The 27735-nt window shown below is 39.6% G+C and overlaps 1 protein-coding gene across 1 annotated transcript; it reads left to right on the top strand.

Moving 5' to 3' along the window:
• The first annotated feature begins 4358 nt into the window (after positions 1–4358).
• LOC109400501 (RNA pseudouridylate synthase domain-containing protein 1) lies at positions 4359–17721 on the top strand. The gene is made up of 4 exons (XM_019673017.3): positions 4359–5455; positions 11588–11831; positions 11955–16953; positions 17023–17721. The coding sequence occupies exons 1-3, from the start codon at positions 5219–5221 to the stop codon at positions 12374–12376; spliced, it is 903 nt and encodes a 300-aa protein (XP_019528562.1). The 5' UTR covers positions 4359–5218; the 3' UTR covers positions 12377–16953; positions 17023–17721.
• Positions 17722–27735: the final 10014 nt, after the last annotated feature.

Genomic DNA, 27735 nt, shown 5'->3' with positions numbered 1-27735 from the left:
AAACTGTTCACGACTGTTCGAAACAGTCGCCGTTTCAAACGGTCGGTGAAACAGTCGGTGACGGATTTGACATTCAATTGGTGGAACAAGGACAGATAATCGGTCGCCCTGATCAGCTGTTGCCGGCAGCGAAGCCACCAGCTTTTTGGCGCGGAAGTCGGGGGGTGTTCAGATGCAATGTTTATCACTCATCAAATTTATGAAAATATTTTTTTTCGCAATGAATGTTTCAAATGTTTTAAAGTGAGGTTTAATAAATGCAATTTATATTATTTCCAGGATAATTGCTAATGTTTGTTCTTCAGAAGACCTATACGTTTGAAATAATGATGTGCTTGAACAAATTTGCTGATTAATTGGTTTCTGTACACTGCAAAAACTGCAAATATTTATTTTATGTTTCGTACACATATATTTTTGCAATGTGTCTAGACAAATACAGTCCGGATTCGCTGGTTGGGTCACGACTGCGCCCCGATTAGCGAATCGTGTTCGTTCGTTGGGGCAACTGACAACTGATCAAAATGCTCTAGACACACGCAAGTGACGAGAAATACGTCACGGAACACTCACATACTTGCGTAAACGTTCTGTATACAGGAGCTGTGATGCGACGGCGGTCAGACGTCAAACTCGTTTTGACATCTATTTTGACATTGACAGTGCTTTTTAGTTGGGTTTTGCCCCAACCAGTGAACATTCAACCATCGAGACAGCCCATCTAACGAGCTCTCAACGAACGAATCGTCACTGTACTGTTTATGTGTCACACACATAATGAGCTGTTTCTCGGTGTTTATCGTTCTTATGTGTGATTACACATAAAAACAATACAGAATGGCAAATATAATCAATAGATGTGCTCAAATGGTTTTGATATGAGAGAATAGAAGTTTTACTGGGGATTAATGTTACAAGTTAGATCACATAAAACCTCGCATAAAACTGTAGAATTGATTTTAAAACAAAGCCAAAAGCTCATTTGAAATGAGTCAAACATCGTACTGCACCGAAAAGTTGGTTGAATGTGAACCACCAGAGAACGACCAAGCGGTCAACTTTGCAGCTCCGAGTGATGTTCCAAACTGTGAAAACACTTGAAAATTACCGAGTTTCCAATGATTTTTCGATGTCAAGTGATTGAGGACAACTTTTCCATGTCCCTGTGCACATGGCCGCTATGATTTACGTAAAATAACTCCACTGGGAGCTGCAACTTCTGCAGCATTTTTTTTTGTAAACGCGTTTCAGTCGCCATTTTTTCACTTCGCACATCGCGAACGGCTGACACAGACCCCCCGAATAAACCGATATGATACATCAATTTAACAGTGTATCATTTTCTGATCACATGTGTTATCGTAAACTGGATGATAAATCGATGACAAGACAAATCATATTGATGATTGCAGTTATCATTTTTGGTGTTTTGATGATAGACCGAATGGGTTGTTAAGTATCGTTACCATTCAATAATGCCATTTTTCTCGAACAAAAATTTTGCGGAATTATACATGTTATGATCAGTTTATCATCAACGTTATGATACAGCGAATAATAAAAACAAAATGGAAATATTTCATCGAATCTGCTTTGTCGACTGAGAAAAAAGTACACCCCTGCGGGCATTTTTCGGATACTGTCAAATTTGTCTACGATTGTGTGAATCATTGCTTACTTCCGATGTGTTTTTTTGTAATTTTTTTGTTGAATCGGGAATCGAACCGTGTGATTTGGATCCAAGCTTCCACTACTCCTCGCACGGTATTTACTCGCTACTCCAAACAGAATTAGTGCTCGCGGGTGGCTCAAATGTATAAATGTTCTTCATCTGAAGATGCGAAAAGGTAACATTGCACATAAGAAGTTGCGGAAGGAAAATCCCCAAGAGTAAGAACCCTTCGAAGTGTTGTGCCCCAGTATCAACGACCGATCTTCCTTTTGGCATTTTGCATACTATGGCAGCCGGCAAAGGTAAGCTTTCATGAGAATTTGCCAAGAAACTTGCAGTAGTTAATCCATGGCTGCTGCTGGCATTGAGTCAGTTTTTTTTCTACAAAGTGCTCTTTGCTGGACACTTCTAGAGATCAGAATTACTGGATTCCAGCGCTAATAATGATCCATTTACACAAGCATTTACACCGAAATTTGCACAAATGGGTTGATTTCCCACTCCAAAAGGATTGCAATGCTTGTGCATCGAATAAAAACTTCTTTTGCTTACCGAGCGTACAAAACCATATTATTAAAAATTATTAATGTACTATTGGATGTATCATCATTATAAATGTTATGATTCCTGAAACATATTGAATAATGCCAATTTTTTCGCCCTAATCATCCAATCATTGAACTATTATAACTTTTATAACAATCATTCCACGAACAAATCTGGAGCAACATTTGAAAAGGGCCCAAGAGGTCTTGTGTTTTTTTTTCTAAAACGCTCCGTAGAGCATAACAGCAGCCCGCCCACGCAAATGAACACTGTTATCCGAAAGATCGATCTTTGCTCTATCTGATAAAACGGTCTTAGTTTTTGTGAATAAGCTGAGGGAGGCTCAGGAGCGACGTATGAAGCTATTGTTTACCAATGCTTGTATGCCCTTTTCAAATGTTGCTCCAGAAATATCGTATGATATGAACGATTTCATCAATCGTATTTTTCTATACGGGCCCATGCATTGTTATTTGCCCCGTAACGTGGGTAGATCACCTTAGAATGGTGCGTTGCGGCGTAAGATCTACTACCACATCAAATTTCGATCTTGTTAATGTTTTCATGCCTAAAGTGGCCGATCAGTGGTGAGCAGACATTCCAGGATCGAGATTTGATGTGCTTTTTTTTAATGTTTTGATGCTAATCCACATTTTATTTCAGGAGTAATCAGGTAAATGTTTTGTTTGTAAATGCTTATTAACCATGATTATGATTGCTTTTCAAACAAATGTATAACAAAACATACACAACACACACTGACATATATTGCATATACATATCTCATCATATATTTGGAAAGGGAGGGACCATCAGGGCACCCGATTGAAACGATTTGGACAGGAGCTTGGAACTGCCTCCTCCTTGTTGTTAACATTTCGTGGATTGAGGGCGGGCTCTTCGACCCCATCTATTGGGAGTATTCTGTCAATCGAGGGCTTGATTTTGCAGTTGTTCGTGAGAACTTTCTTCTGGAAGGAGATTCTTTTCCCCTGACGCGGGTTTCGCGCAAGTGTCTCTGCTTGCGGGTCCGCACAACCCTTTTTGGCCCTTCATACAGGAGAATGACTGACTACTAACAACAGGACAATCTTGATCAAATCGCTTTTCAGATTATTCCAGTGCTATAGGCAGCTGCCTTGCTACAATAGATGGTAGAACAATATCATCATATCATCACGGGCCCATGCATTGTTATTATGTGTGTACACACATATTTTTTGGATATAGGTGATAACACATACTAACTATTTGTAAAACTTATCTAAAGCATGGGCAACAAACATGTTGATTATATTTTAGGTAATAAAATGTATGTGTGGGAAGGTCAATTGTATCGATGTGAATTTTCACATAGAATAAATATTTGCAGTTTTTGCAGTGTAGAATACATCGAGAATCCCCTCGATATTCGACGACTGTTCTGAACAGTTTCACAAACAGTCGGGATAAGCAAACTTTGAACTGAATACACAATAACAAAGCCGGAATGTGATTGTGTTGGTGACGGCAGCTCCTGCGGCAGCTCGGAAATCTATTTTTAGGCGCTCGGCAAGCTGGTGGAAAGGAGATCGAATAAAAAGAGACTAAAAGGCGAAGTCGACCAACTTTTTGCGAATGCTGTCTTTAGTACCTGCGCGTGGTTATCCATCACGGCCAAAACTGCACTTGGAAGTTGCAGTGATGGATTTGCTACACCTTCCTCGTTGTGGCGAAGTTGGGGTAAGTTTTTCAGAGATGTGTGAGTGCTTCCAGGCCATGTTTGAGGTCCCCATTTTGCAGAAACAAATGAAGTTTCTAACGTTGTATGAAAAATGGTGATTGGTTGTTTTAATCGATAAACTCATAGTAAGAACAGAGAGAAATATAACTTTGGTATAAGTAAATTCTTAGTTTGAAAATCAACCAAGCGTTTTATTGTTTCAAAAAAGCGTCATTTTTCTGCGTGTGGTATTTTTTTCGTGTAGAGGTCGAGTTTCTCGTTGAAATGCTAAAAATTCGAAAAAATCAGCAGAAGCTCCATAAATAAAGCAAAAAATCTTCTTACTCCACTGCGACCAGCTTGCTTTTCGACCTTCTCAAACCAATCCCGAGTTCGAACAGTTTTTTCTCTTTGGCTTCGAATAGTTTTCACGAGCGCGCGGCCAAAGCAAAACAAACTGTCAAAAACACCCCGCCGACACCGACCGCACTAGCAAGGATAACGAGAGGAAACGACATCGACATCGCACAGTCCAAAGGAAAACCTTCGATGACATCAGCGGATGCGAGCGGATCGTGACAGGATATTCTCGCTCGTGGAAAGGACTTTCAGTCACACTCGGCAACGGAGAGCGAACGGCGGTGATGTTGTAAGTGGGTAATCGTCATCCAGTCAGTTCGGTAGTGTGGTGAAGGATTATTGTGCACAGTGCGGAGGAGCTACAAATTTTCGAGTGCGTGTCGAGGAGAAGAAAATTCCCAAATTTTCCATCCTGCTGGCCCCGTCCGCGACCGAAACTAGTTGGTGATGAGAGTTCCGAAGGTGGACCGACCGTTGCCGTATTGCGATAGCCGCGTTCGAATGGCCAACAGCACGAAAAACTGCCAGGAATCGAGGGTTCCCTTGGGCCAGACGAATTTTGCTCGATGCTAGTGGAATCATTTTTGCAGCAGGATTTCCACCAGCAGCAGTAGCAGTGGAGAGAGCGAGAGCGAGATTGAAGAAGATTCGAACGAGGTGCTGGAAAACGACGGAGAGCCGTGGGAGATCGCGAGAGAAACGTCCACCAACAGGACACGAACGAGAGGAGCAAAACCCGAATGCATCGTGAATAAATAATTTGACAGATTCCGCGGAACCCAAAATAGACGACAGGAAACGCAAAGTAGGCAGATAAATAGCTAGTCCTTTTACGCTTTTCGAATCCCGGAACTGCTAGCCACTAAGTAAATAGTAGCACATTAGTTTTAAATCGAAAATCCAATCGAGGGTCCAGCCATCACGCAGTGTAGCAAGCAATGATCGATGAAATCGTGGATCGAATCGTCCAGTTCTTCTCCACCGGACTGGTGGAGAAAATCGTCAAAGCATTCCTGGTCCTGTGCGACCGGTTCGTGAGCTTTATCCTGTCCCTGTGCGAGGGAAACAACTACAAGAAGAAGGATGAAACGGTGGACGTTCTGTACAGTAGCGGGAACTTCCTGGTCATCAACAAGAAACACGATTTGCTCATCAATTCCAACGACACGAAAAAGGTAAGTGTTTTTTTTTTTTTTGTGGGATCTGGGAGAAAATTGTACATATTCTGTCATAATTGAAGGGTAAACTTTCTGATTACTTAATATTTGAAACTCAGCATCAGTCGAATACTAACAGTTTGCTGTTTGTTGCAATAACAGGTATTAACAAATCTGAAAAAAATAACTAATTAGGAAAAAGTTTAAACAGTCGATTTGCTGTCATCCCCTTAAAGACTCATAGAAAGTATAAACGCACCCAGTTTGAAACGTCCCTTGACACGATGATCATTGGACTTCGACGTGCTTACTTTGTTGGCCAAATCCTGTTTTAGAATCTTCTGCTTATACTAAAATAGTTTAATAGTTTACTTAACCCTCGAGCGATCGCGCTGTTGTATTTTATACAACACGTTGAAAAAAACCTCGCTTTTTGTAGTCAGGACTGACTACACTGGTACTGACGGTGGTGGCCAACCGTGCAAGTAACGAAAGGTTACTTAACCCTAAAAGGGATACCTGGGGTCCATTGGACCCCAGGCGCCTTTCAGAGCTCGTCTTTGATGGAACACACTCAGCGAGGTGACGAAACTGAGGCCATGAAGGTATCCCTTTTAGGGTTAATTACGCAAACCTGTTGCAATGTATGCTTAGGAGAGGTCAAGGAAACAAACATTTTTGAAATACTCCTCAACCTCGTTTTACGTCCATCGTTGGCTGTACAATGTACACATACATACATTACATTTATTTGTTTAACATCATTAAGGCAAGACATTATCAACAATAGTACGCCACAATACTCGGTTTGTGGCTGCCGCTCTCCATCCTCGGTCGCGCCCGATGCTCGCCAAGTCACGCTCCACCTGGTCCGCCCATCGTGCTCTCTGCGCTCCACGCCTTCTTGTGCCAACCGGATCAGTTGCAAACACCAGCTTTGCAGGGTTGTTGTCCGGCATTCTTGCAACATGCCCTGCCCACAGTATCCTTCCGGCTTTGGCCACCTTCTGGATGCTGGGTTCGCCGTAAAGTGCAGCGAGCTCGTGGTTCACCCTTCTCCGCCACACACCGTTCTCCTGCACACCGCCGAAGATCGTCCTTAGCACGTGTCTCTCGAAAACTCCGAGTGCTTGCAGGTCCTCCTCGAGCATGGTCCATTTTTTTTTTGTTTTTATTAATGTGTATTTTAACTTATAGCTAATTCTACACTTAGCAGCATGGTCCATGTCTCGTGCCCGTAGAGGACCACCGGTCTTATTAGCGTTTTGTACATGGTGCATTTGATGCGTGGGTGAATCTTTTTCAACCGCAGTTTCTTCTGGAGCCCATAGTAGGCCCGACTTCCGCTGATGATGCGCCTCCGAATTTCACGGCTCAAGTTGTTGTCAGCCGTCAGTAAGGATCCGAGGTAGACGAATTCCTCCACCACCTCGAAAGTATACCCGTCTATCGTAACATTACTACCCAGACGGATCCGGTCGTGTTCGGTTCCGCCTACTTTGTACTTTGTACTTTGTTTTTGTATTTTATAGAGTAGTAACCTACGATTTGTTAATTGTTATCCTTGGCAACCCTAGCTACCGACACGCTTATTAGCAACCACTTGTTTCTATGTAATAAACTGAAAATAAATATTCATTAGTTCTTCAAAGCTCAACCAGCAAACACGCGTTTTCCATTCCTCTCAAGAGGTTATGGGCCCAGAGCTGGCAAAAGCTTGAAATAATCGTTTGGCAAAGTTCGTGCAAGTTTCCGGAATGGTTCTTCCAAGGGATAACCAGAGTTCCCATATAGCCGAGGCGGTAAACGCACGGCTATTCAGCATGACCATGCTGAGGGTGACCGGTTCGATTCCCGGTCAGTCCAGGATCTTTTCGTAAAGGAAATTTCCTTGACTTCCTTGGGCATAGAGTATGTTCGTGCCTGCCACACGATATACGCATGCAAAATGGTCATTGGCAGAGGAAGCTCTCAGTTAATAACTGTGGAAGTGCTCATAGAACACTAAGCTGAGAAGCAGGCTTTGTCCCAATGAGGACATTACGCCAAGAAGAGGAGAGGAGGAACCAGAGTTCTCGTGGCGGTTCAAGCACTAGCGGAGGAACGGGAGGAATCGGCGAAGGCGCGACTACTAGTGGAGTTGGTGTACGACCAGGAGCTCCGGTTCGAACGTTCGGAAGTGCTGTAAACCTACCGGCCATGGAGAAGCTCAAAGGAAGGCAGAATTATGCATCGTGGGCGTTTTCAATGAAAATGGCGTTAATACGTTAAGGTACGTAGCGTGCGGTCAAGCCGTTGGAAAATGTTGCAGTCGACCCGGATATGTGTGACTGAGCATTGGCGACTATCTGTTTAAGCTTAGAGAAGCACAACTTTAGTTTGGTCATGCATGCGGAAACCGCTCAACAAGCATGGGAGAAACTGCAGAAAGCTTTCCAGGACAACGGGCTGATTCGACGATTTGGTCTTCTGGACAAGTTGACGACGATCAAGTTGGAAGAATGTGATTCTGTGGAAGATTACATCGATAAGTTGGTGACAACAGCAGATGATTTGAGCGAAATCGGTTTTGAAGTCAACGATCAATGGCTGGCTTCATTGCTGCTGAAGGATTGCCCGAATACTACAATCCGATGATTATGAGCCTTCAAGCATCGGGCATGGAGTTAACCGCGGATGTAGTGAAGACCTGAGACGAGACTCGCGAAGAGGAAAAAAAGCAACGTCAAGTGCTGAGACGAGACTCGCGAAGACGGTCTTCTTTTTCTCCACTTTGTTATTTTTTTCTTCTTCCTATCTGTGTTGACATTATGTTTTGGGCTGGTGGTTCAAACACGTACGTGACCGCATCACCTCACATGCAGTGTGACTGAATCCCATTCACGCACAAAATCATGTTGAGGTGAAATTTTACATCGTCAACAATCGCCAAGCAAAGTATTCATTGGATTATTTTGTTATCAATTTATTTTTGACAGTACAGGAGAAGAAAATGCTGCTCGGAGTAAATTTTGGCTTCAGAATTTATCTCGGATAGCAATACTTTCCTCGTTTTAGGTAACGTAATCAAACGGGCTACAACTGACAGCTCAGTTGGGCTGCACTTGACGTTGCTTTTTTTCCTCTTCGCGAGTCTCGTCTCAGGTCAAGTGTAACGAGTCTGGAATGGGCCTTTTCATTTGACGTCTTAAATCAGCTGATTGTTCGGGCGTTTGACAGTTCTTCTATGAAGATGACACGTTCTTGTTAGCAGCTGTTGTTCAAGCTTTGTAAACAAATGCATGTACGGATCTGTCACATGAAAAGGCCTATAACAAAGAGGAGAAACGTCAAAATTGGAACAGCCAATTTGCTGTCATCCCCATAGTTCCAATCGAGCAGGAGACCTGTCAAAACGACCAGGATTCGCCACTTTGGTATAAGGCTATCCATGAGACAGATGCGATCAGCTGATTTCTTTTGTTTACCATGTATTTTTGACATACGATGATCGGGGTGACAGTTGAATACAAAGAAATTTGTTAAGCACCGACGACACTTGACGAAACTTTGGTAAGTTGTACTCACACTATGTTTACATTTTTGGCTGTCACCCCCATCGCGAAAAGTCGTCATGGATTGCCTTATACTCGAGACACTTTAGTCAAGTGTAGCTCATCTGAGCTGTCAGTTGTAGCCCGTTTGATTACGTTACCTAAAACGAGGAAAGTATTGCTATCCGAGATAAATTCTGAAGCCAAAACTCACTCCGAGCAGCATTTTCTTCTCCTGTACTGTCAAAAATAAAATGAAAACAAAATATTCCAATGATTTTTTGGCTTGGCGATTGTTGGCGATGCAAAATTTCACCTCAACATGATTTTGTGCGTGAATGGGATTCAGTTTAGTCTATGGTCACACTGCATGTGAGGTGATGCGGTTACGTACGTGTTTGAACCACCAGCCCAAAACATAATGTCAACACAGATAGGAAGAAGAAAAAAATAACACAGTTGAGGAAAAGAAGACCGTCTTCGCGAGTCTCGTCTCAGGTGAAGACGAACATAATCCAAGACGTCAAATGGCCTTTGAAGAGTTCCAGCGCTGAGGGTGCTCTCTATTCGAAACAGAAGTGGAAGCGAACGAAAGGTGGTGCAGAAAAGAAGAACGGTACCTGTTTTACATGCAAGAAACCGGGGCACTATGCTGCCAATTGTCCTCAGAAGCAACCTTCAAGCTCTTTCAAGCCTAAAGGTAAAGCTTTGTGTGTCTCGTTAGCGATGGGATCTGGAAGAGAAAATTGGTATTTTGACTCCGGGGCAACTTCGCACATGACGCGGACCGAGGAAGGATTCTACAAGCAAACGGACTGGGTACAATCAATCGAAACCGTCAGTAGTCAAAGCATCAAATCTGTGGCTAGAGGATCGGTGAAGCTGGAACTGGAAGAAGGGGAAATAGAAATAAAAGACGTTTGGATGGTGCCGGACTTGACAACGAACCTGCTTTCCATTAGCAAGGTTTGCGTCAAGAATATGACATTGTTATTCAAAGCGGAAGGATGTGAAGTTCGAGACGAGGATGGCGATATCGTGGTCACCGGTACTCAAGAGAATGGAATGTACTACAAGCTGAATCAAAAGCGATCGGAACGAGCGTTAGTGACGGACAGTACCAACTTGTGGCACCGAAGGCTAGGACATTTGAATCAGCAGTATTTGAGCAAGCTTCCTACGATGGTGGACGGAGTGTCGCAACGACTTGGTGCAACAGCGGACTGCATCGCATGCGCTCAGGGTAAGCACACAAGAAGTTCTTTTCGTTCTAGTTCGTCGCGGGCAGAAAATCCGTTGGACTTGGTGCATTCCGATGTTTGCGGACCGGTAGCCAGTCGCAAGGTTTTGGTGTACTTCTTAGAATTCATCAGCATCACACTGAGCAGGGAAATGAGAAACGAATCGTACCTCACTGAGATGGCCGATAAACACGTAGACCTGCTCTATCAGGTCCACCCGTCGGATCGGGAAATGCCATTCCTGATGCGAATGCGGTATTTCGAAAGAGTGGAGTTCGATAGGGTCGTCAAAACAACACTAACGAAAAACCAACCGAAGGACAACGCAAACGCTAAAATCTGGCAAACGCTATTTAAGGAAGCTATGAACACCACAAGGTTTTCACCGATGCTTCCAAAACGGCCACGGGCGTGGCCTTTGCAGTCTTCGACGAAACTGACTCGGAAGTTATCAGTGAGGGAATCAACAACAACTTTTCCATTACGAACGCCGAACTCCTTGGTATCATTAAAGCGGTGGAATTAATCAAAAACAAGGGCTACAAGAAGGCAGTGATACTCACGGACTCACGGATACTCACGGGCCTGCGATATGTTGCTTAACGAGAAATCCTTTGAAGAAAATTCATGCTTGCGGAAGTCTACAAAGAGTTCTACGGAATGCGTGGAAACAACATCCGGATTCAGTGGATTCCAAGCCACATGGGTATTCAAGGAAACGAGAAGGCTGACCATGAGGCAGTGAACCAAACTAGACTTCCTCAAACATTCTTCAACACAATCACCATGAGTGATGCGTTAGTAGTGAGCAAGCAAGGAATTTGGGACGAGTGGACGAGAAAGTACCAAAGACTGTCAAACGATAAGTTAAGGCATAACGGCCTTTAAAGCGCTGCTGGTTTGGGGATTTGTCAGTACAACGAATTGTACTGTAAAGTAGCAGCTGTTTTGTTAGTGGGGACTTCTATTCGATGTGTTCAAGTTTTCACATCTTCCGGGAAATCTACCGGAGTTGGAATAGAGTGGAGTAAAGGCAGCCCCAGTGACAAGCAATGGATTTCTGAAAACCGAGTTTGGTAGCTATATGGTGCTTGTTTTGCAGTCGTGTAGTAGCTTATGATTTATATTTGACTAGCTTTCCTTTTATTCAGCGTTGACTGCTTTTACTCGATGGTTACACAACAGAAAGCAAATGACTGAAGCTTATAGTGCTGGAAATGTTAGTTGGGTAGTGCCCCGCCGTAGTGTAGTAAGGGCTGCTTACTGGGGTGTTTGCCCTGGTGCATCCAAGGCTCCATTCGCGGTTGAGCATGGTTAGAACCCCCTCAACCCAACATCATATTTTCACGATATGTTTATCTCATTCCTCCTTTCAGAAAACGGTCCAAACCATCATGCGGAAGCAATTCCCGGAGTACGTGCAGGACAACCTGACGCATGATTTTTACTTTGCCCACCGGTTGGACTTCGCCACCAGTGGGATCCTGTGCATTCCGCTGAACAAGAACGCCTGCAAGGAGGTCTGCCAGGTGTTCGAGGAGCAACGGGCGCGAAAGTACTACCTGGCGCTGCTGCGGGGCCACACGGACTTCGACGAGGAAGTGATCGACATTGCGATCGGTGAGTGTGAGTTTCCATGATTGGTTATGTATTTATTCATGAATGTTGGGTTTGAAATGATTAGGGTAACTAGAGGGAATTGCGTCTTCGTATTCGTGAGCATAACTCTTTGGAATTTTCCAGGCGAGGACATCCGGTTCAAGGACACCAGCAAGAAAATGTGCACCATCCTGGAGGATGAACTGTGCCAAAATCCCCGCCGCAGCATCACCAAAGTGCTGGTGCTGGATCGAGGCTACTACAATGGGAAGCCGGTCACCAAAGTGCTCTTGCGACCAATCACCGGCCGGCGTCATCAGCTCCGGTTACACTGTTCCCAGATCGGGCACGTGATCGTCGGCGACTACACGTACAGTTTGAAGATCGACACGTCGCCGCCGCGTATGTTTCTCCATGCCTTCCGCTTAGTGCTGCCCAATTCGTTCGAGAACATCGACATCCAAACGGAGGATCCCTTCACGGAGAAGGCCCTCAAGTACAAGTGGAAGGTGGTCGAGCAGGTGAACGCCGTTGGGAACGCGTTCGATCTGATAGATTCTTTTTAACATTTGTGGGAACCATGTAGTTATCAACTGCGTAGGACTCGCACGTTTACGTTTCGGCTGGAGCAGTTTCGGCGGCGGTTAAATGTAAATATTCGATCGATTTCGCGAATTTACTCGCTTTAGGTTCTAGCGTCGTCCTCTTCTCGCTGCTCGCCAAGGAGCAGAAGCCTAGTGCGGTTCGGCGGTGTGCACTCGGACGACGACGAAAGGCATCGACGACAATCCCTGGGTTCCCCGGTCGGAGGAAAAGGTGGGACGAGCCCGGGAGGGAGGGGACGGCACGGTTAGATTTTTCCAGAATCCGCGGAATTCTTTACTCTAGTAACAAAACCATTTAGACGTATTATGTAAATTATTATGACGAAAGACCTTCGAACGTTATGGCAGCGCGCGTGCCCCAAAACGGAACACAATTCCAATCCAGATAGCCATTTTTTAAAGGTAGTTACGGTGACGGAAGCGTACAATAAGGTCGAACATAAGTGATAGAGCGTAGCACAGCGAAAGAGACATCTCGCTCGAGTAGGACCGGTCGTTGAGGATGAAGAGACAGACGTGTTCAGCCACATTCACACTATTGAGAATCTAAAATCTATAGTTACACATTTGATCTTATAATTAGTTGAAGTTTAGGAGTATTTACTTATCGAGAATTACTACAAAAGTCCTCTAGATTACAGGAGAGGGTGCAAACACGTTGGCGAACCGAGAGATGAACTAGATAGTGTTTTGATTTTCATTTTAAATGCTGCTGGTGCGTAGGCCATTTTGGTATTTGTTTAGTTGATTAAAGTGAGGGTTATTCACGACGCATTCAACTATGACGACACACAACATTAGCCGAAGTAATCAGAGCTTGGTAAATCATGCTTAGTTTTGCGTTTTTATTTTAGGAAAACGATTATTAAGTTACCACATCTTGCAACTTCGTGGAGAGACTTAATGAAACATTAATGCTGTACAATAGATGAATAAACCGCTCTTAAGCCTGATTTTGAAATGTTTGGCTGAATAAACTGTTGTTCAGCTATCATTGTTAGTTGGGTCGCTAGCTTTCTTAAACAGTTGGATACGGATAAATAGTGGAGAATATGGTTTGAAGAGGCAATTCTTTTGGGAAGTCTTTCGACATGACTAGGAGAGCATCCGGACAACCTAGCTGATTCTGAAAGATGATGAACTTCGATGCCTATCACCAGGAAACTACAGGAGATCGATGCTGTCGTTGATGAATTTGCGTTCAAGGTAGAAGCAAAGAAGAACACCTGCCATTTTGCGGAATAAAAGGGCATAAGTCGTGTTAAACTCACGTTCTACACTTTAAAATGGCAGCCACAAGTGCGGAAGAACTACTTAATGAACGGATGAAAGGGTAGATTGAGTTCAAACGTTTCAACTAGATTTTCGTTGTTGGTAGAAATGCGTGTTGGTCGCTCGGTGTCTAGAATCCAAAAAGGCCCGACAGTAATTGGACCAAGTGTCGGTGTTCATGTGTCCTACAGTTCACATTCTGACGCGCATTTAGCTGCGATCTTCATCGATCCACGACTACGAGCCGAGACTGTTTAGTCGGTCTATTCGATGACGTTTTGTTGGAAATAAAAACAAGCGAGGCGCAGTGCCTCTCCTTTATGCAATCTAGGTATAACACATTTACAATTTATTTCCATTTATCTACCAGTTGATATCTACCACACTCCTCCTCATCACACACTCAGATCCGACGCGTCCCTAGCTTCACCTGGCCACCGAACTCCTCCAGCCTACTGAGCTCCTCCTTTGCAACCTAGCTACCAGACTCCTCCTGGCTTCAAGCAGGTTCTGCTACCAGGCTCCTGGCTCCAACCAACGTCTGCTACTAAAGAGACTATCAAGCTCCTCCTGGCTCAATGCGTCTTCCGCCCCGAGTAGCTTCTGCCATCCAGCTCCAGCGTCCTCGATCAGCCAGCACCCTCTGCCTCTTGATTCCAGCGCAGGTCCCACACGGTTATCAATCCTCACCGAGTGTTGGTCCCCTCACCGCATCTTGATGTCTCAACGAATATTGGCATCAGGCCTCATCGCATCTTGACACCTCATCGGGTATTGGCCTCCTCATCGTATCTTGGATACCGCATCTTGGTCTCCTCGCTTCTCGAACCACCACCCTATTACTATTAGGTCCCTGGGCCCATAACCTGTTGGACTTAAAAAACACAGGCGAGGCTTTGTTCTTCAATCTTAGGCACTGACTGATATCGCTACCAGTGCAGTGCCTCTCATTTATTCAATCTAGGTATTGCGCATTTAGTTCACCACTGGACTGCGCACTCAGTGTTCATAAGTGCGAAAACGTTAATAAAAGTGCGCGATTGCATCAAAACCAGTTGATGTCTTCGGCGCACTATTTCTTTGATTTATGCTAAATAAGTGCTCTGAACACACCGAGTTGATTTGCAGCAAACGCGCACTTTTATTTACGTTTTCGCACTCTTGAAAACTCGTGCGATAGTCCAGTGGTATAGCTCCAGTGGTATAGTGGTATAGCTCCTATAAGGCAATCTAGCGTTCATCACCCTTCTCTCTCAAGCAGCCACAGAAGATAGCAATTTTGTGTTTAATATTTTCATAGGGAAACGTTTCCGTATGAAAACAAACCTATCCTCCTCGGCAGCGAAACAGAGAAAGATGATCAAACGTCAGATTGCCTTATAGCTCTTCACTGAGCTGTGTGATGCACCTCCAAGGATGTACCTTTTTTGCTATAAAAACATTTGACATTTGTTATTACACGCAAAACCATATTATTGGTATTTTTTACCCGAATTACATTTATAGCAAAAGCTCTTAAAGAATAATTAACTTGATAAATCAAGATATTTATATGAGGAAGAAAGATTGCCGACAAATCTGTGAACACCAAACTGAAGCACAATCCGGGTAATAGTATGGCAAGACTCATGACTAGCTGAAAGCGTTCGTTCTGGATTCTGCTGATCTAAAAATAGCTGAATGGTTCGTCGATTCCGACGCGATGTCGTCCAGTACCAGACCACACCAGATTTGCGCTTGGTTGCGCCTTCTCGTTGTTGGAGATCCAGGTCGTATCAGCGGTTGCTGGATTCGGATCGGCAGTTTCTCCTTCGGCAGAGCAGTTTCCTCACCGCGTATTCCCGCCGTTTAGCTTTGTGATCGTAGCTTTTGTGTCCGTCATATTGTTTTTCACAAGCACTTCCGACCAAGGTTGGCATTCCGCATAGAAACTGTGCACAGTGCAGCCCATTTCCATGTTTAAACCGTTAACTTTTGCTCAGAAACTGAGGATCATGCCGTCCCTGCTCCCTACAAAGCTCGAATCGAAAACATGCTACAAAGATCCACAAAACTCACGCACTTCCAGCGGTAACTGGGCCCATAACCTATTGGGCTTGAGTTTATAGCGGAATGAAATGCTGAGTTTAACGAACAAAACTAAACTTTTGACCTTCAACGTTATTTTAAAATGATTTTTACGTTAACTTTTAAAGTGAATTCCAGCCGGATCTGTCGTGGATCGTTGTGGATACCCCTATTTATCTTATTGTTCCAAAAATCAAAGTTTTTGGTATACATTCTCAACATTTTGTATTTAGTTTTAATCGGTTTTCGCTTTCTTCAACAATCACATTTGTAAATTCTGTTTTTTGTTTCATGTGGGCTTTGCGTACTTTTTCTTTAGTTCTTAACAATTTTCTATTAATTTCTTTATCGGTACGATTCGCCAAATAAGTGGCAGTATCACCAGCATCATCCGCTGAAAAATGTCAAGTTACAGATTGCCAACCACGTGCAGATAAATGCGTCGAGCAGCATGAAACCCATAGCACACGATTTCCGTTTCCGCGACATTTGGACGTCTTTTGCAAAGTGCTGAACGACCATCCTAAGCCGTGTAACAAACTTCTCTTTGTAGACTAGATAACCTATAAAAGAAAAGAAAAACTAATCAGCGCAAACGGACAAAGTTGTTCAAGAGCAAGAATTGCAAAATATGTATATCGCCCAGCACTAAGTTTTTTTTTTTGTAGGAAAATGGTCACACGAAAACAAGAATACAGACAGCGTGTCTCGAGCCAAAAAAAAGAATATCAATCCGAACGGAACAGATTCAAGATTAGAACACTATTCTTTTCACTTGTAAAACTATTCAGAATGCTTAGGAAAAATCGATCGGAAGACATACTTTGCGTTTATATTGAATCGAACTTCTTAAATTTCGGCGTTATCCGTTTTGAATTTTCCGTAGATTGTAAAATATCTCAATAGAGCAACATTGAATTAAATGAGGAAACAATAGAACTTTATATACATTCAGAGAAGCGAATGGTAGGGTTCGAACAGAAGCTAGTTGTTCAGTTCTCTATAATCCGTTACGTTGAAGTTGAGTTTAGAATCTTTGATTGCAATCAGCTGCCGCCTGAGTATGCTTAGAAGAAGCCGGCTTACGAGATCAACCTGAACTGACTACGTTTAGCGGAAGCAAGCTTTTGAGATCTTCTCGTCAACGTCAATCTCCCGACAGCGACGTGAGGATCGGTTCCGAGGATTTACTATAGAATGTAAGTATTGGACTTCTGCGGCCTTATTTATACAATCTCACTAACACATGCTACTCCTCACCTTTTCAGCACGTTCTATTCAATATGGCCGATGTATGAATTCTTTGCCACACTGCCAATTTACGCTTCTTTTACGAGTCTCCTTATGAACGCGCGACGACTTTGGAGCGAATAGATCAAAACAAATCGAAAGGGACAACTCAGGAAGGTTTAGTTGATGTTTTGGAAGGATGCGGCAGCTGTATCAAGTTATTCCCCTTAGTTTGTTCAATGGATAACTGTTTCTCAATTGCCTAGAAGTTTTGCCCTTTCTTAACTTACAAACAATCACAAAATACACACAAACACATTCACACTATTGTCAGTCGACGGAAAGCATTCCAAGAGCTATACGAATGACCCATTCGAGGGATATTGTTAAAAAAAAGCTTACAAAAACGAACATAAATACGAAAATTCTTTCACAGAACAACCAACACATACATACATTTGTTGAATGGAACCAATCTCTCTCTCTGCCTGACAAAAGAAAAATAAAAGATAAAAACGAAAAACATTGCGCCCACTAAAAACAAAATCAACAAACAAAGCAAACAATAGTGGTAGTTTCGTCAAGGAAACCCCAACAAGTGTACGTAATGCAGCGCAAAGAGTAAGTGAAAAGAACTGACACCTCCTTGTTTGAAATATCAAAACATCAGAGAACCAGAGAGAAAGAAAACAAAATACAATAGGAAATAAAATAATGCTTTTTTGAAGTCATTGAAAGGTGGGGTGGTTTTGAATGGAAAGAACAATACCTCATGCTTTTCGGTCTGGTCTTTTGGTATTCGGTTAATGTTTCGTGGCTTCTCAGTCTTGACAAAATCAAAACGCTGTTATTTTTTTTTGTCTGACGTTTCGTTGCGTTTGGAACCTTCTTCAGGGACTCAATAGTTACAGTGTTCTCGTCCACTTTAGCTATTGAGTCCCTGAAGAAGGTCCCAAATGGACCGAAACGTGGGGCAAAATAAAATAACAACGCTTTGATGTTGTCAAGACTGAGAAGCCACAAAACATCAGTTTCCAACTACAGTAGACGTTCGATAAGTGCAACATGTTTACGTTTCAGTTACCGAATGAAATTCGCTAACTGCAACGACTGACAGCCGTCAAACAGTTGTCAAATGCTGTTGGACGCAGCCAGAATGCACTCAAAAACATCGCAATGCAGGTGTAGTGCATCTGAAAAACATCGCAACTCTGTTGACGTTTTGTTTTTGACAGATAGCGGTGCGATAACTGCAAAATTGTTGCACTTAGCGGACTTGCAGTTATAAAGCATTGCAGTTAAACCGTTTGCAACGAGCGAACGTCTACTGTACCATCTAGCACACCAACGATTTTGGTATTCGGACTACCCAACTAACAATTGCAAGTCACAAACAAGCACATTGTTGCTTAATAATGGTAATGATAGCTGAACTAAAATTATGCTCTATACATTACTGTTTAAATAATTTTTCAATTGAGAAAATAGTCAATGTTCGACTTTCCTCATCGGTATTAACAATGATAAATTGAAGCACTTTTCAAAAATTTAATAAAAAATTTATTCGACAAGTATTGATTTCTTAACAAAAGAGTTTAACAAAACATTTGTCTGCATCTTATTAAGCTGTATCGATAAATAAGCATATGCTCCTGAACAATGTGCTTTTCACTTGTCAAATAAACGCCTTCAGCCCGTCATAGTTTGACTCGGAACTTTGTTCGGATTATGGGATAAATCATGGCTAAAACTGTTTAGACAACCAAGTTATTAAAGGACCAAAATTTTAAACGAATCACATAAAATAAAACAGAATAGAATTATGTTGCTTAACATTGAGTGCCAAGAGACGTAATCAACGTAAAAAATGAGGCATTTATTTATTATTATTAGTCTGTAACAAGATATCTTGTACTTTGATTATTATATTTTTTATCTTCCGCAGCAGTTCGATTGTACGAGATGCTTGGATCGATGCATTTGACATTTCAGTGCTGTCGTGTTTACTGAATATTGTTCCCACAGTAACCTAGATAACAAAACAGCATTCAGAAATCGACACATTTCAAGTATCCCTAAACATCCTTATGCACTATTTATTAAACATATTATCAAGATTCCATGAGAAAAGCATAAATAAAAAAAAAATGCTTAACGGATCTTCGACTGAGCATGACCCTAATAGAAAAATATGATAAAACGTGCTTAACAACCCTTATGGGCTATCATCCTGATCATATATGGAATGATACAATGATTCATCTTATCAGCAGTTTATAATATATTTTTATTAGGGGAGTAGATTACCTGAACAGATGCTGTGAATGCACCATGTCCAAGACCATACCGCGCCACATATTGTCATACATTCAAAAACATATTCATATCGCAATTAGTTCGTCTGGAAACAATATCTTCAATAAGGACCAACACTTTTTGGCCGTATTCGATACAAGTTTTCTCACCGTGCGATAAAAATACTGACAGTAATTTTATATGTAATTCTTATTTCATAATAGGTGTTCTCAACATGAGAGCAAATAATTACTATCGTGAGAGTTCAACATTTTTGCATTTTATTTATTTTCAGTCATTTTTGCCAAAGCTTAATAACAACTTTCTTGTACATTTGTAAAACGCTTTGAACAACAAAAAAATAAGTTGGTGCACAACATGCTTTATAACTTCTCCAAATTTGTGTGAACAAAACCCGAACATAGGTTGTAAGTGAAAATAATTCAAATGTTATTCAACATTATGCTGAATTAATTCGTCATAATGGTGCCTGTTAAATGAGTGATTGTTAGTTGGGTAACTGCATTCTCAATGTGTACCTAGATGTGCACAGTTCGAGAGCTCCCAACTTAAGAAAGGTCAATAGCGGCGCTGACCTCGTTTTTATAATAATCGAGAAAAGGAAGGAATGTTAGTAAGGTAACCGTTGTTCTAGAGACCGAAAATTTCTGTATCTCCATGAATGTCTATGGAAGATTTTTTTGTTAGTAGTGTAGTGTAGTGTAGTAGTGTCGATCTAGGAGTCACCTTGCACCATGTAAACCAGGCATCAAGTGAGATTTCGTTTGACTTGAATGAAAAAGTTCAGCATGTTTCGTTCATGTCAAGTCATTTGCTCAAGTGAGATGAATGGTGCTGTTTACACGTTCAATTTGCATTCAATCCCTGATAAAAAATATCATAAAAATACGATAAATTTTATTGTTACAACACCATTTTTTCGAAAATTATTCACCATTGAACGTATTGTAATTTGCACAGCACACTCACCATCACCCCTATTGTTCTATATCATTCAACGAATATAATGGCACTTTTACAATAAAAAATGGTGGTCGTTGTGTATCTTAACCAAGGGGCGTTTCACTTCAAAAATTTGCATTTAATGCCTTATATTCATATTCGTGCAAATTGAAACGAGCGTGTAATCAACAAACGCAGCTTTTGTTTGATGTTGTGAGCCACACACGAAATCACATTCACAATGCGTGTTTGTTGGGTTGCTTAATTCAACTAATCGCATGCTCCTCTTACCGTACATTAATATTTAAGCGAGTATGAAGTGTTTTGTGATCATAACAGCTGGAAAAAATGATTCCAAAAACTGATTGTTGATGTTTTCGCATTTGACAGTGGGCGCTATTTATTAGCGCCCAGGACATCCTGTCTACCATGATTCCAATGCATTGATATAGGCCGTGTCAGGGGCCTGATTAAATGCATTTGCGATTATCATCCAGTACTACAAATTAACAGTGTACTTGAACTGTCAAAACTGATGTTTCACCCACCACTACACATGCATCGAGATAGTTTCGTTTTGTTGTGACGTTTGATTGTTTGATTCAGTCGCGGTCCAGCTTCTCAGTTTTCGGGATTATTTGGTTTTGGATCAATGGACTACCCGCTTTGCACGCAGCCACAGTTGATCAGCAGGAGTAAATCAATTTAATTTTGTATGGCGAAAAGCATCTAAACTTAAATTACTTGAAATAGAAAGCTTTTCCCGAGAAAATATTTGGTAGGCTTAATAGTGGTCACCATTGTGCACAACCACTACCAAATATTTTTTCGAATAACGTGTTCCACTTCGAGAAATTTGCCTTTAGATGGTATTCGCCGTACAATATTTTTGCGATTTACTTTTAGCGATTTTTCGCGCATAGAAACTAGCGCCACATTGGTCGATGCGGAGAGTAGGAAAACAGCCGATGTAGTTAATTCATTTTCCGAGAAGTATAAAGAAAGTAATAGAAACCCAATAGAAACTATTTTCGCGTAGCACCTTTGTGAAAGTCTGCGGAACTTTGAATATTTTGTGAGGAAGTGATGGGATTATGAGATGCAATCAAGAGCTAGACGTCGTTTCGGCCCATAGGAAGCAAGTGAACCATTTTCAGCAGCATCGTAGAAGAGACCGATTTCAATCGCAGGCAAAAGGAAGACTACGCAGAAAAGCCTAAATTCTATCTATTCTTGATCTTAACCATACAATTTTGAGAAAATTTTCATACATTTTTTCACGAAAAACAATAGAATGTATTGTGTTTTTATGAGACATTTTCAGGGCAATTTTCAAAAGGAAACAATATATCCTAATGTTTTTTCATTGTTCTTACAATACAACTACAATTAATTGGATGGCGTCAAATGAATCGTTGTTACAATCCATGAAAATCCATGAAATTTATGTTCCCCGTTATCATTTATATCCAGCATTTACTAGCACTAACGGCAGCCAGAATGATATGCACATTTTATCCCTTTCGTGACGAACCAGCACAATGGACTATCCGCTTGGCGCACACCCACAGTTGATCAGCAGGAGTAAATCAGTTTTATTTTGTATGGTGAAAAGCATCTAAACTTGAATTACTTGGAATAGAAAGCTTTTACTGAAAAAATATTTGGTAGGCATAATAGTAGTCACCATTGTGCACAGCCACTACCAAATATTTTTTCGAATAATGTATTCCACTTCGATAAATTTGCCTCTAGATGCTATTCGCCATACAATATTTTTGCGATTTACTTTTAGCGATTTTTCGCGCATAGAAGCTAGCGCCACATTGATCGATGTGGAGAGTAGGAAAACAGCCGATGCAGTTAATTAATTATACTGTTGAGCGGTAACAGTTTTGCATATTTTTTTCGTCTGTTTATACTTTGTTTTATGTGATGTAAACTGTTTCAATAGTTAAGCCATTACCTATACTTGTTTGTGTGTAAATAAACTCTTGTTTACATTGCCTGTGAAATGTACCACAACAAGTTAAACAAAAAGTGGGCAAAAACCGTAAAATATGAAAAAGTTGTATGTGTCGCATATTTTTTATTTCCGATTTATCCAGGTAGTCAAAGCTAGAAATCGAAAGATAAAGAGTAGTTCTTTCAAATGAGGAAAAATAATTGTTGCTTCTTTGGGAAATCTAAGAGTTCTGAAGTCCCAAAGTTGAGCAATTTGTATGGAAATTAAACTTTTTTGTGCTCCGTCCCGAAAGGGTTATGGTAAGAACCAAACACTCTGATGTCTGTCTGATATGTATTGCTTAGCAGCTGTTGATAAGATCTATCATCAATCTTTTCAAATAACTGCCAAATATCACAAGTCAGACCTCAGGTCATATGATCCATACCATAAATCGTTCACAATGGACTACATGCTTTGCGCGCAGCCACAGTTGATCAGCAGGAGTAAATCAATTTAATTTTGTATGGCGAAATGCATCTAAACTTGAATTACTTGAAATACAAAGCTTTTTCCGAAAAAATATTTGGTAGGCTTAATAGTGGTCACCATTGTGCACAACCACTACCAAATATTTTTTCGAATAATGTGTTCCCCTTTGAAGAATTTGCCTTTAGATGGTATTCGCCATACAATATTTTTGCGATTTACTTTTAGCGATTTTTCGCGCATAGAAGCTAGCGCCACATTGGTCGATGCGGAGAGTAGGAAAACAGCCGATGTAGTTAATTCATTCATGTGGCCATTAGTACCTACCTGTAAATGCTGGATGTTACTGAGAAATATGAATTCTATGGTTTTTCAAAGGCGAAATCTGTTTACAAAACAACAAATCAGGCCAAACATTTCAATAGGTCCTATCTGCATTTGAGAGGCTCTCTTTGTTCACTTTCTCTTTCAATTACTGTAATGTAATGGTACACTTTTCAACTATTTTTGCAGTACAAATCAAAAGACGATTGTTTTGACCATCGCACATTGGTCGGGCTCCATACAAAGGGGCGGCCAAAACTCTCAAAAAACGGAATTGATATTTTTTTTTCGCCTTATAACAAAGATAATGTATTGTAGTTTTATGATTCTTAATTAAAAGCATACCAGCTTTTGTATTTCAATGACATTTTCACTGCCAAAGTGGCCTAAGTCATAAAATTGAAAAATGAATTATTCGAAAAAAGTAAAATAATAATATTTTGAGAATGGAATTTATGTTTTATATTACCCAGCTGGACACGAATGCCAACTTTTTTGGTAAAGTGTCTTTAATAAAATATAATAATAATAATTACCCAGCATATGAAAGCTTGTTATTGGACTGTTTGAATGCACGTTTGGTACAAAATTAATATGTCACAAAACTTTTCAAATTTTCATATTTTGTACCTTAGGAATTTTGGTAATTTTTAAGTTAAAACCCGATTTAATCCACCTATGGTGAACAGAACCCTTCTTACACTTATTAAAATTATTGTTGTATTATTTGTATTTAACATATTTACTTTGTGTAATTGACCAAAAGTTCTAGAAAATATTGTGGATTTGGCATCTAGTGGATTGGTTTCCAAATTAGCATCATGGACCATGGACTTAACTACCAGAAATGTCAGACACCTTCTAGAATCTTGTGTGAAATTTAAAAGAAATTGCTTACATATTCTGGAATATTGTATCTTTTGTTAACTGCCAAAAGATCTTGAATCGATTAACTAATGGATAAGAAAATCAGCGAGATACACTTTGTCTAATATCTCTTAACCCTCTAATACCCAAATTTTTTATTTTGATCTAAATATCATTTTTCGTCATCTAAAATCGATTTAAACATGTTTTGGAAGATGATTCTTTTTAATTCTCGATTTCGTGAATTTCAGTTTTTGATTTTTCTAATTTTTATTTTTGAACATCCCCAGAGTTTTATATTTTTCCTGGAAGCCTATTGGGATACGGATTTTTTGAGATGAAAACATTTTGAGATTTTATGACTCCCTTGTTGAAATATTTTTATTTTAAATTTTTTTCATAGAAAATTTTATTTTCTGTGTAATTTTAGGGAAAATAATTTTAGAGTGTATTCGATTCTCTTAAACTATTAAACTAGGATAGAATGATTTGGGAAAAATTTAAAATATGTTAATTGTAGCGATTGAATAAAAAATAAACAATGACTTCTAAAAGGTGACCAAAACATCAATTTTTCAATGATTTTTAAAAAATGTTTATACGCTTTAAAATACACCAAAAACCATTTTGAGATATACAAAACAGTTTTAAATATCAGCCAAAAATATAAAAATTCTTATTTTCCACGGAACAAAAATTACAAAAATGCTCAAACTATACCCCGTCTAAAGGCGGGGTTGGGTATTAGAGGGTTAATCAATCGAATAAATTTGCTCCGAAGTACTTGGTATTCATGGTTATGGTGTAAAAACGACAAAAATGATATATCTACTAAGTTAATCAGTTTTGGCATTAGCTAGTTATTTTGGCTGTCTGGTTCTTGCATTTTTCCCACAATATATAAATTCAAAGCTTTCGTTTACCATATTGTTAGTTTTCATAAAACTCCTGTGTATTTGTAATTTGTTATTTACAATTTTGTTGAAAACAATTACCTGCTAGAAAACACTTTGTATGAGGTCAGCATTATCAATTGAAAAATAATTTCCCATAGACTGGTCAAAAACAAATGCAAGATAACAAGTGAATATAATAATAAAAAACCCGATTTAATCCACCTATGGTGAACAGAACCCTTCTTACACTTATTAAAATTATTGTTGTATTATTTGTATTTAACATATTTACTTTGTGTAATTGACCAAAAGTTCTAGAAAATATTGTGGATTTGGCATCTAGTGGATTGGTTTCCAAATTAGCATCATGGACCATGGACTTAACTACCAGAAATGTCAGACACCTTCTAGAATCTTGTGTGAAATTTAAAAGAAATTGCTTACATATTCTGGAATATTGTATCTTTTGTTAACTGCCAAAAGATCTTGAATCGATTAACTAATGGATAAGAAAATCAGCGAGATACACTTTGTCTAATATCTCTTAACCCTCTAATACCCAAATTTTTTATTTTGATCTAAATATCATTTTTCGTCATCTAAAATCGATTTAAACATGTTTTGGAAGATGATTCTTTTTAATTCTCGATTTCGTGAATTTCAGTTTTTGATTTTTCTAATTTTTATTTTTGAACATCCCCAGAGTTTTATATTTTTCCTGGAAGCCTATTGGGATACGGATTTTTTGAGATGAAAACATTTTGAGATTTTATGACTCCCTTGTTGAAATATTTTTATTTTAAATTTTTTTCATAGAAAATTTTATTTTCTGTGTAATTTTAGGGAAAATAATTTTAGAGTGTATTCGATTCTCTTAAACTATTAAACTAGGATAGAATGATTTGGGAAAAATTTAAAATATGTTAATTGTAGCGATTGAATAAAAAATAAACAATGACTTCTAAAAGGTGACCAAAACATCAATTTTTCAATGATTTTTAAAAAATGTTTATACGCTTTAAAATACACCAAAAACCATTTTGAGATATACAAAACAGTTTTAAATATCAGCCAAAAATATAAAAATTCTTATTTTCCACGGAACAAAAATTACAAAAATGCTCAAACTATACCCCGTCTAAAGGCGGGGTTGGGTATTAGAGGGTTAATCAATCGAATAAATTTGCTCCGAAGTACTTGGTATTCATGGTTATGGTGTAAAAACGACAAAAATGATATATCTACTAAGTTAATCAGTTTTGGCATTAGCTAGTTATTTTGGCTGTCTGGTTCTTGCATTTTTCCCACAATATATAAATTCAAAGCTTTCGTTTACCATATTGTTAGTTTTCATAAAACTCCTGTGTATTTGTAATTTGTTATTTACAATTTTGTTGAAAACAATTACCTGCTAGAATACACTTTGTATGAGGTCAGCATTATCAATTGAAAAATAATTTCCCATAGACTGGTCAAAAACAAATGCAAGATAACAAGTGAATATAATAATAAAAAACCCGATTTAATCCACCTATGGTGAACAGAACCCTTCTTACACTTATTAAAAATATTGTTGTATTATGCGTATTAAGCAAATTTATTTTGTGCGATTGGCCAAAAGTTCTAGAAAATATTGTGGATTTGACATCTAGTGAAATGGTTCCCAAAATAGCATAGACCATGGACTTACCAGTAATGCCAGATACCTCCAAGAATCTTATATGGAATGTTAAAAAAATAGCTTTCATATTCTGGAATATTGTATCTTTTGTTAACTGCCAAATAATCTTGAATCGATTAACAAATGGATAAAAAAAATCAGCAAGATGCACTTTGTCTAATATCTCTTAATCAGTCGAATAAATTAACTCCGAAGTACTTGGTATTCATGGTTATGGTGTTGAAAGGACAAAAATGATACATCTACTAAGTTAATCAGTTTTGGCATTAACTAGTTATTTTGGCTGTACAGTTCTTGCATTTTTCCCACAATATATAAATTTAAAGCTTTCATTTAACATATTGTTAGTTTTCATAAAATTCCTGTGTATTTGTAATTTGTTAATTATAATTTTGTTGAAAACAATAACCTGCTAGAATACACTTTGTATGAGATCAGCATTATTTATTGAAAAATAATTTCCCATAGACTGGTCAAAAACAAATGCAAGATAACAAGTGAATATAATAAAAAAAAATAATTTATTGAAATACTCTACGTAAGATATCTCAGTAATCAAATGTCGAATCGAAATAAAATTTCAGGGCCTTATACAAGCATATTGTAGCTTTCATTTGGTGCTTAGAGAACCCAAATCGGTTGACAGACGGCTGAGATATTTATTATGGTACCCTTGGTCAAAAATCTCAAAAAGTTAACCTGTATTACTCCCAAGTACTCTTTGAAAGATATCTCGGTAACCAAATGTCCAATCCTAATGAAAATGTATAGGGTTCTACTAGAATGTTGTAGCTTTTATTTGGTGCCAGGATAACCGAAATCGGTTGACAGACGGCTAAGATATTTATTATGATACTTTTGGTCAAAAATCTCAAAAGGTTTAGTTGTATAAATTCGAAGTACTCTTCGAAAGATATCTCTGTAACCAAATGTCCAATCGAAATAAAATTTCTGGGCGATCTACTAGGATGCTGTAGCTTTCATTTGGTGCCAAGAGAACCCAAATCGATTGACAAACGGTCGAAATATTTATTATGATACACTTGGTCAAAAATCTTAAAAAGTTTAGAAGTATGACTCATAAGTACTCTTCGAGAGATATCTCGGTAACCAAACGTCCAATCGAAAAAAAATTCAATAGCGTTCTACTAGGATGTAGTAGCTTTCATTTGCTTCCAAGAGAACTCAAATCGGTTGACAGACGGCTGAGAAACGTGCGTGACTTTTTTTTGTAACGCACATACACACACACACACATACACACATACACACACACACACATACAGACATT

The sequence above is a fragment of the Aedes albopictus genome, chromosome 1, assembly GCF_035046485.1.
Source record: "Aedes albopictus strain Foshan chromosome 1, AalbF5, whole genome shotgun sequence".
In the NCBI taxonomy this organism is placed as follows: Eukaryota; Metazoa; Arthropoda; class Insecta; order Diptera; family Culicidae; genus Aedes; species Aedes albopictus.
The sequence above is the reverse complement of the archived record's forward strand: the minus strand, read 5'-3'. Positions and strand labels throughout refer to the sequence as shown.

What these genes read in the sequence shown, in the direction of transcription:
- LOC109400501 (XM_019673017.3), top strand. Translation starts at nt 5,219, where the DNA reads ATGATCGATGAAATCGTGGATCGAATCGTCCAGTTCTTCTCCACCGGA. An exon ending in ATTCCAACGACACGAAAAAG is followed by an intron (nt 5,456 to 11,587) that starts GTAAGTGTTTTT and finishes TCCTCCTTTCAG; the next exon opens with AAAACGGTCCAAACCATCAT. An exon ending in AGTGATCGACATTGCGATCG is followed by an intron (nt 11,832 to 11,954) that starts GTGAGTGTGAGT and finishes GGAATTTTCCAG; the next exon opens with GCGAGGACATCCGGTTCAAG.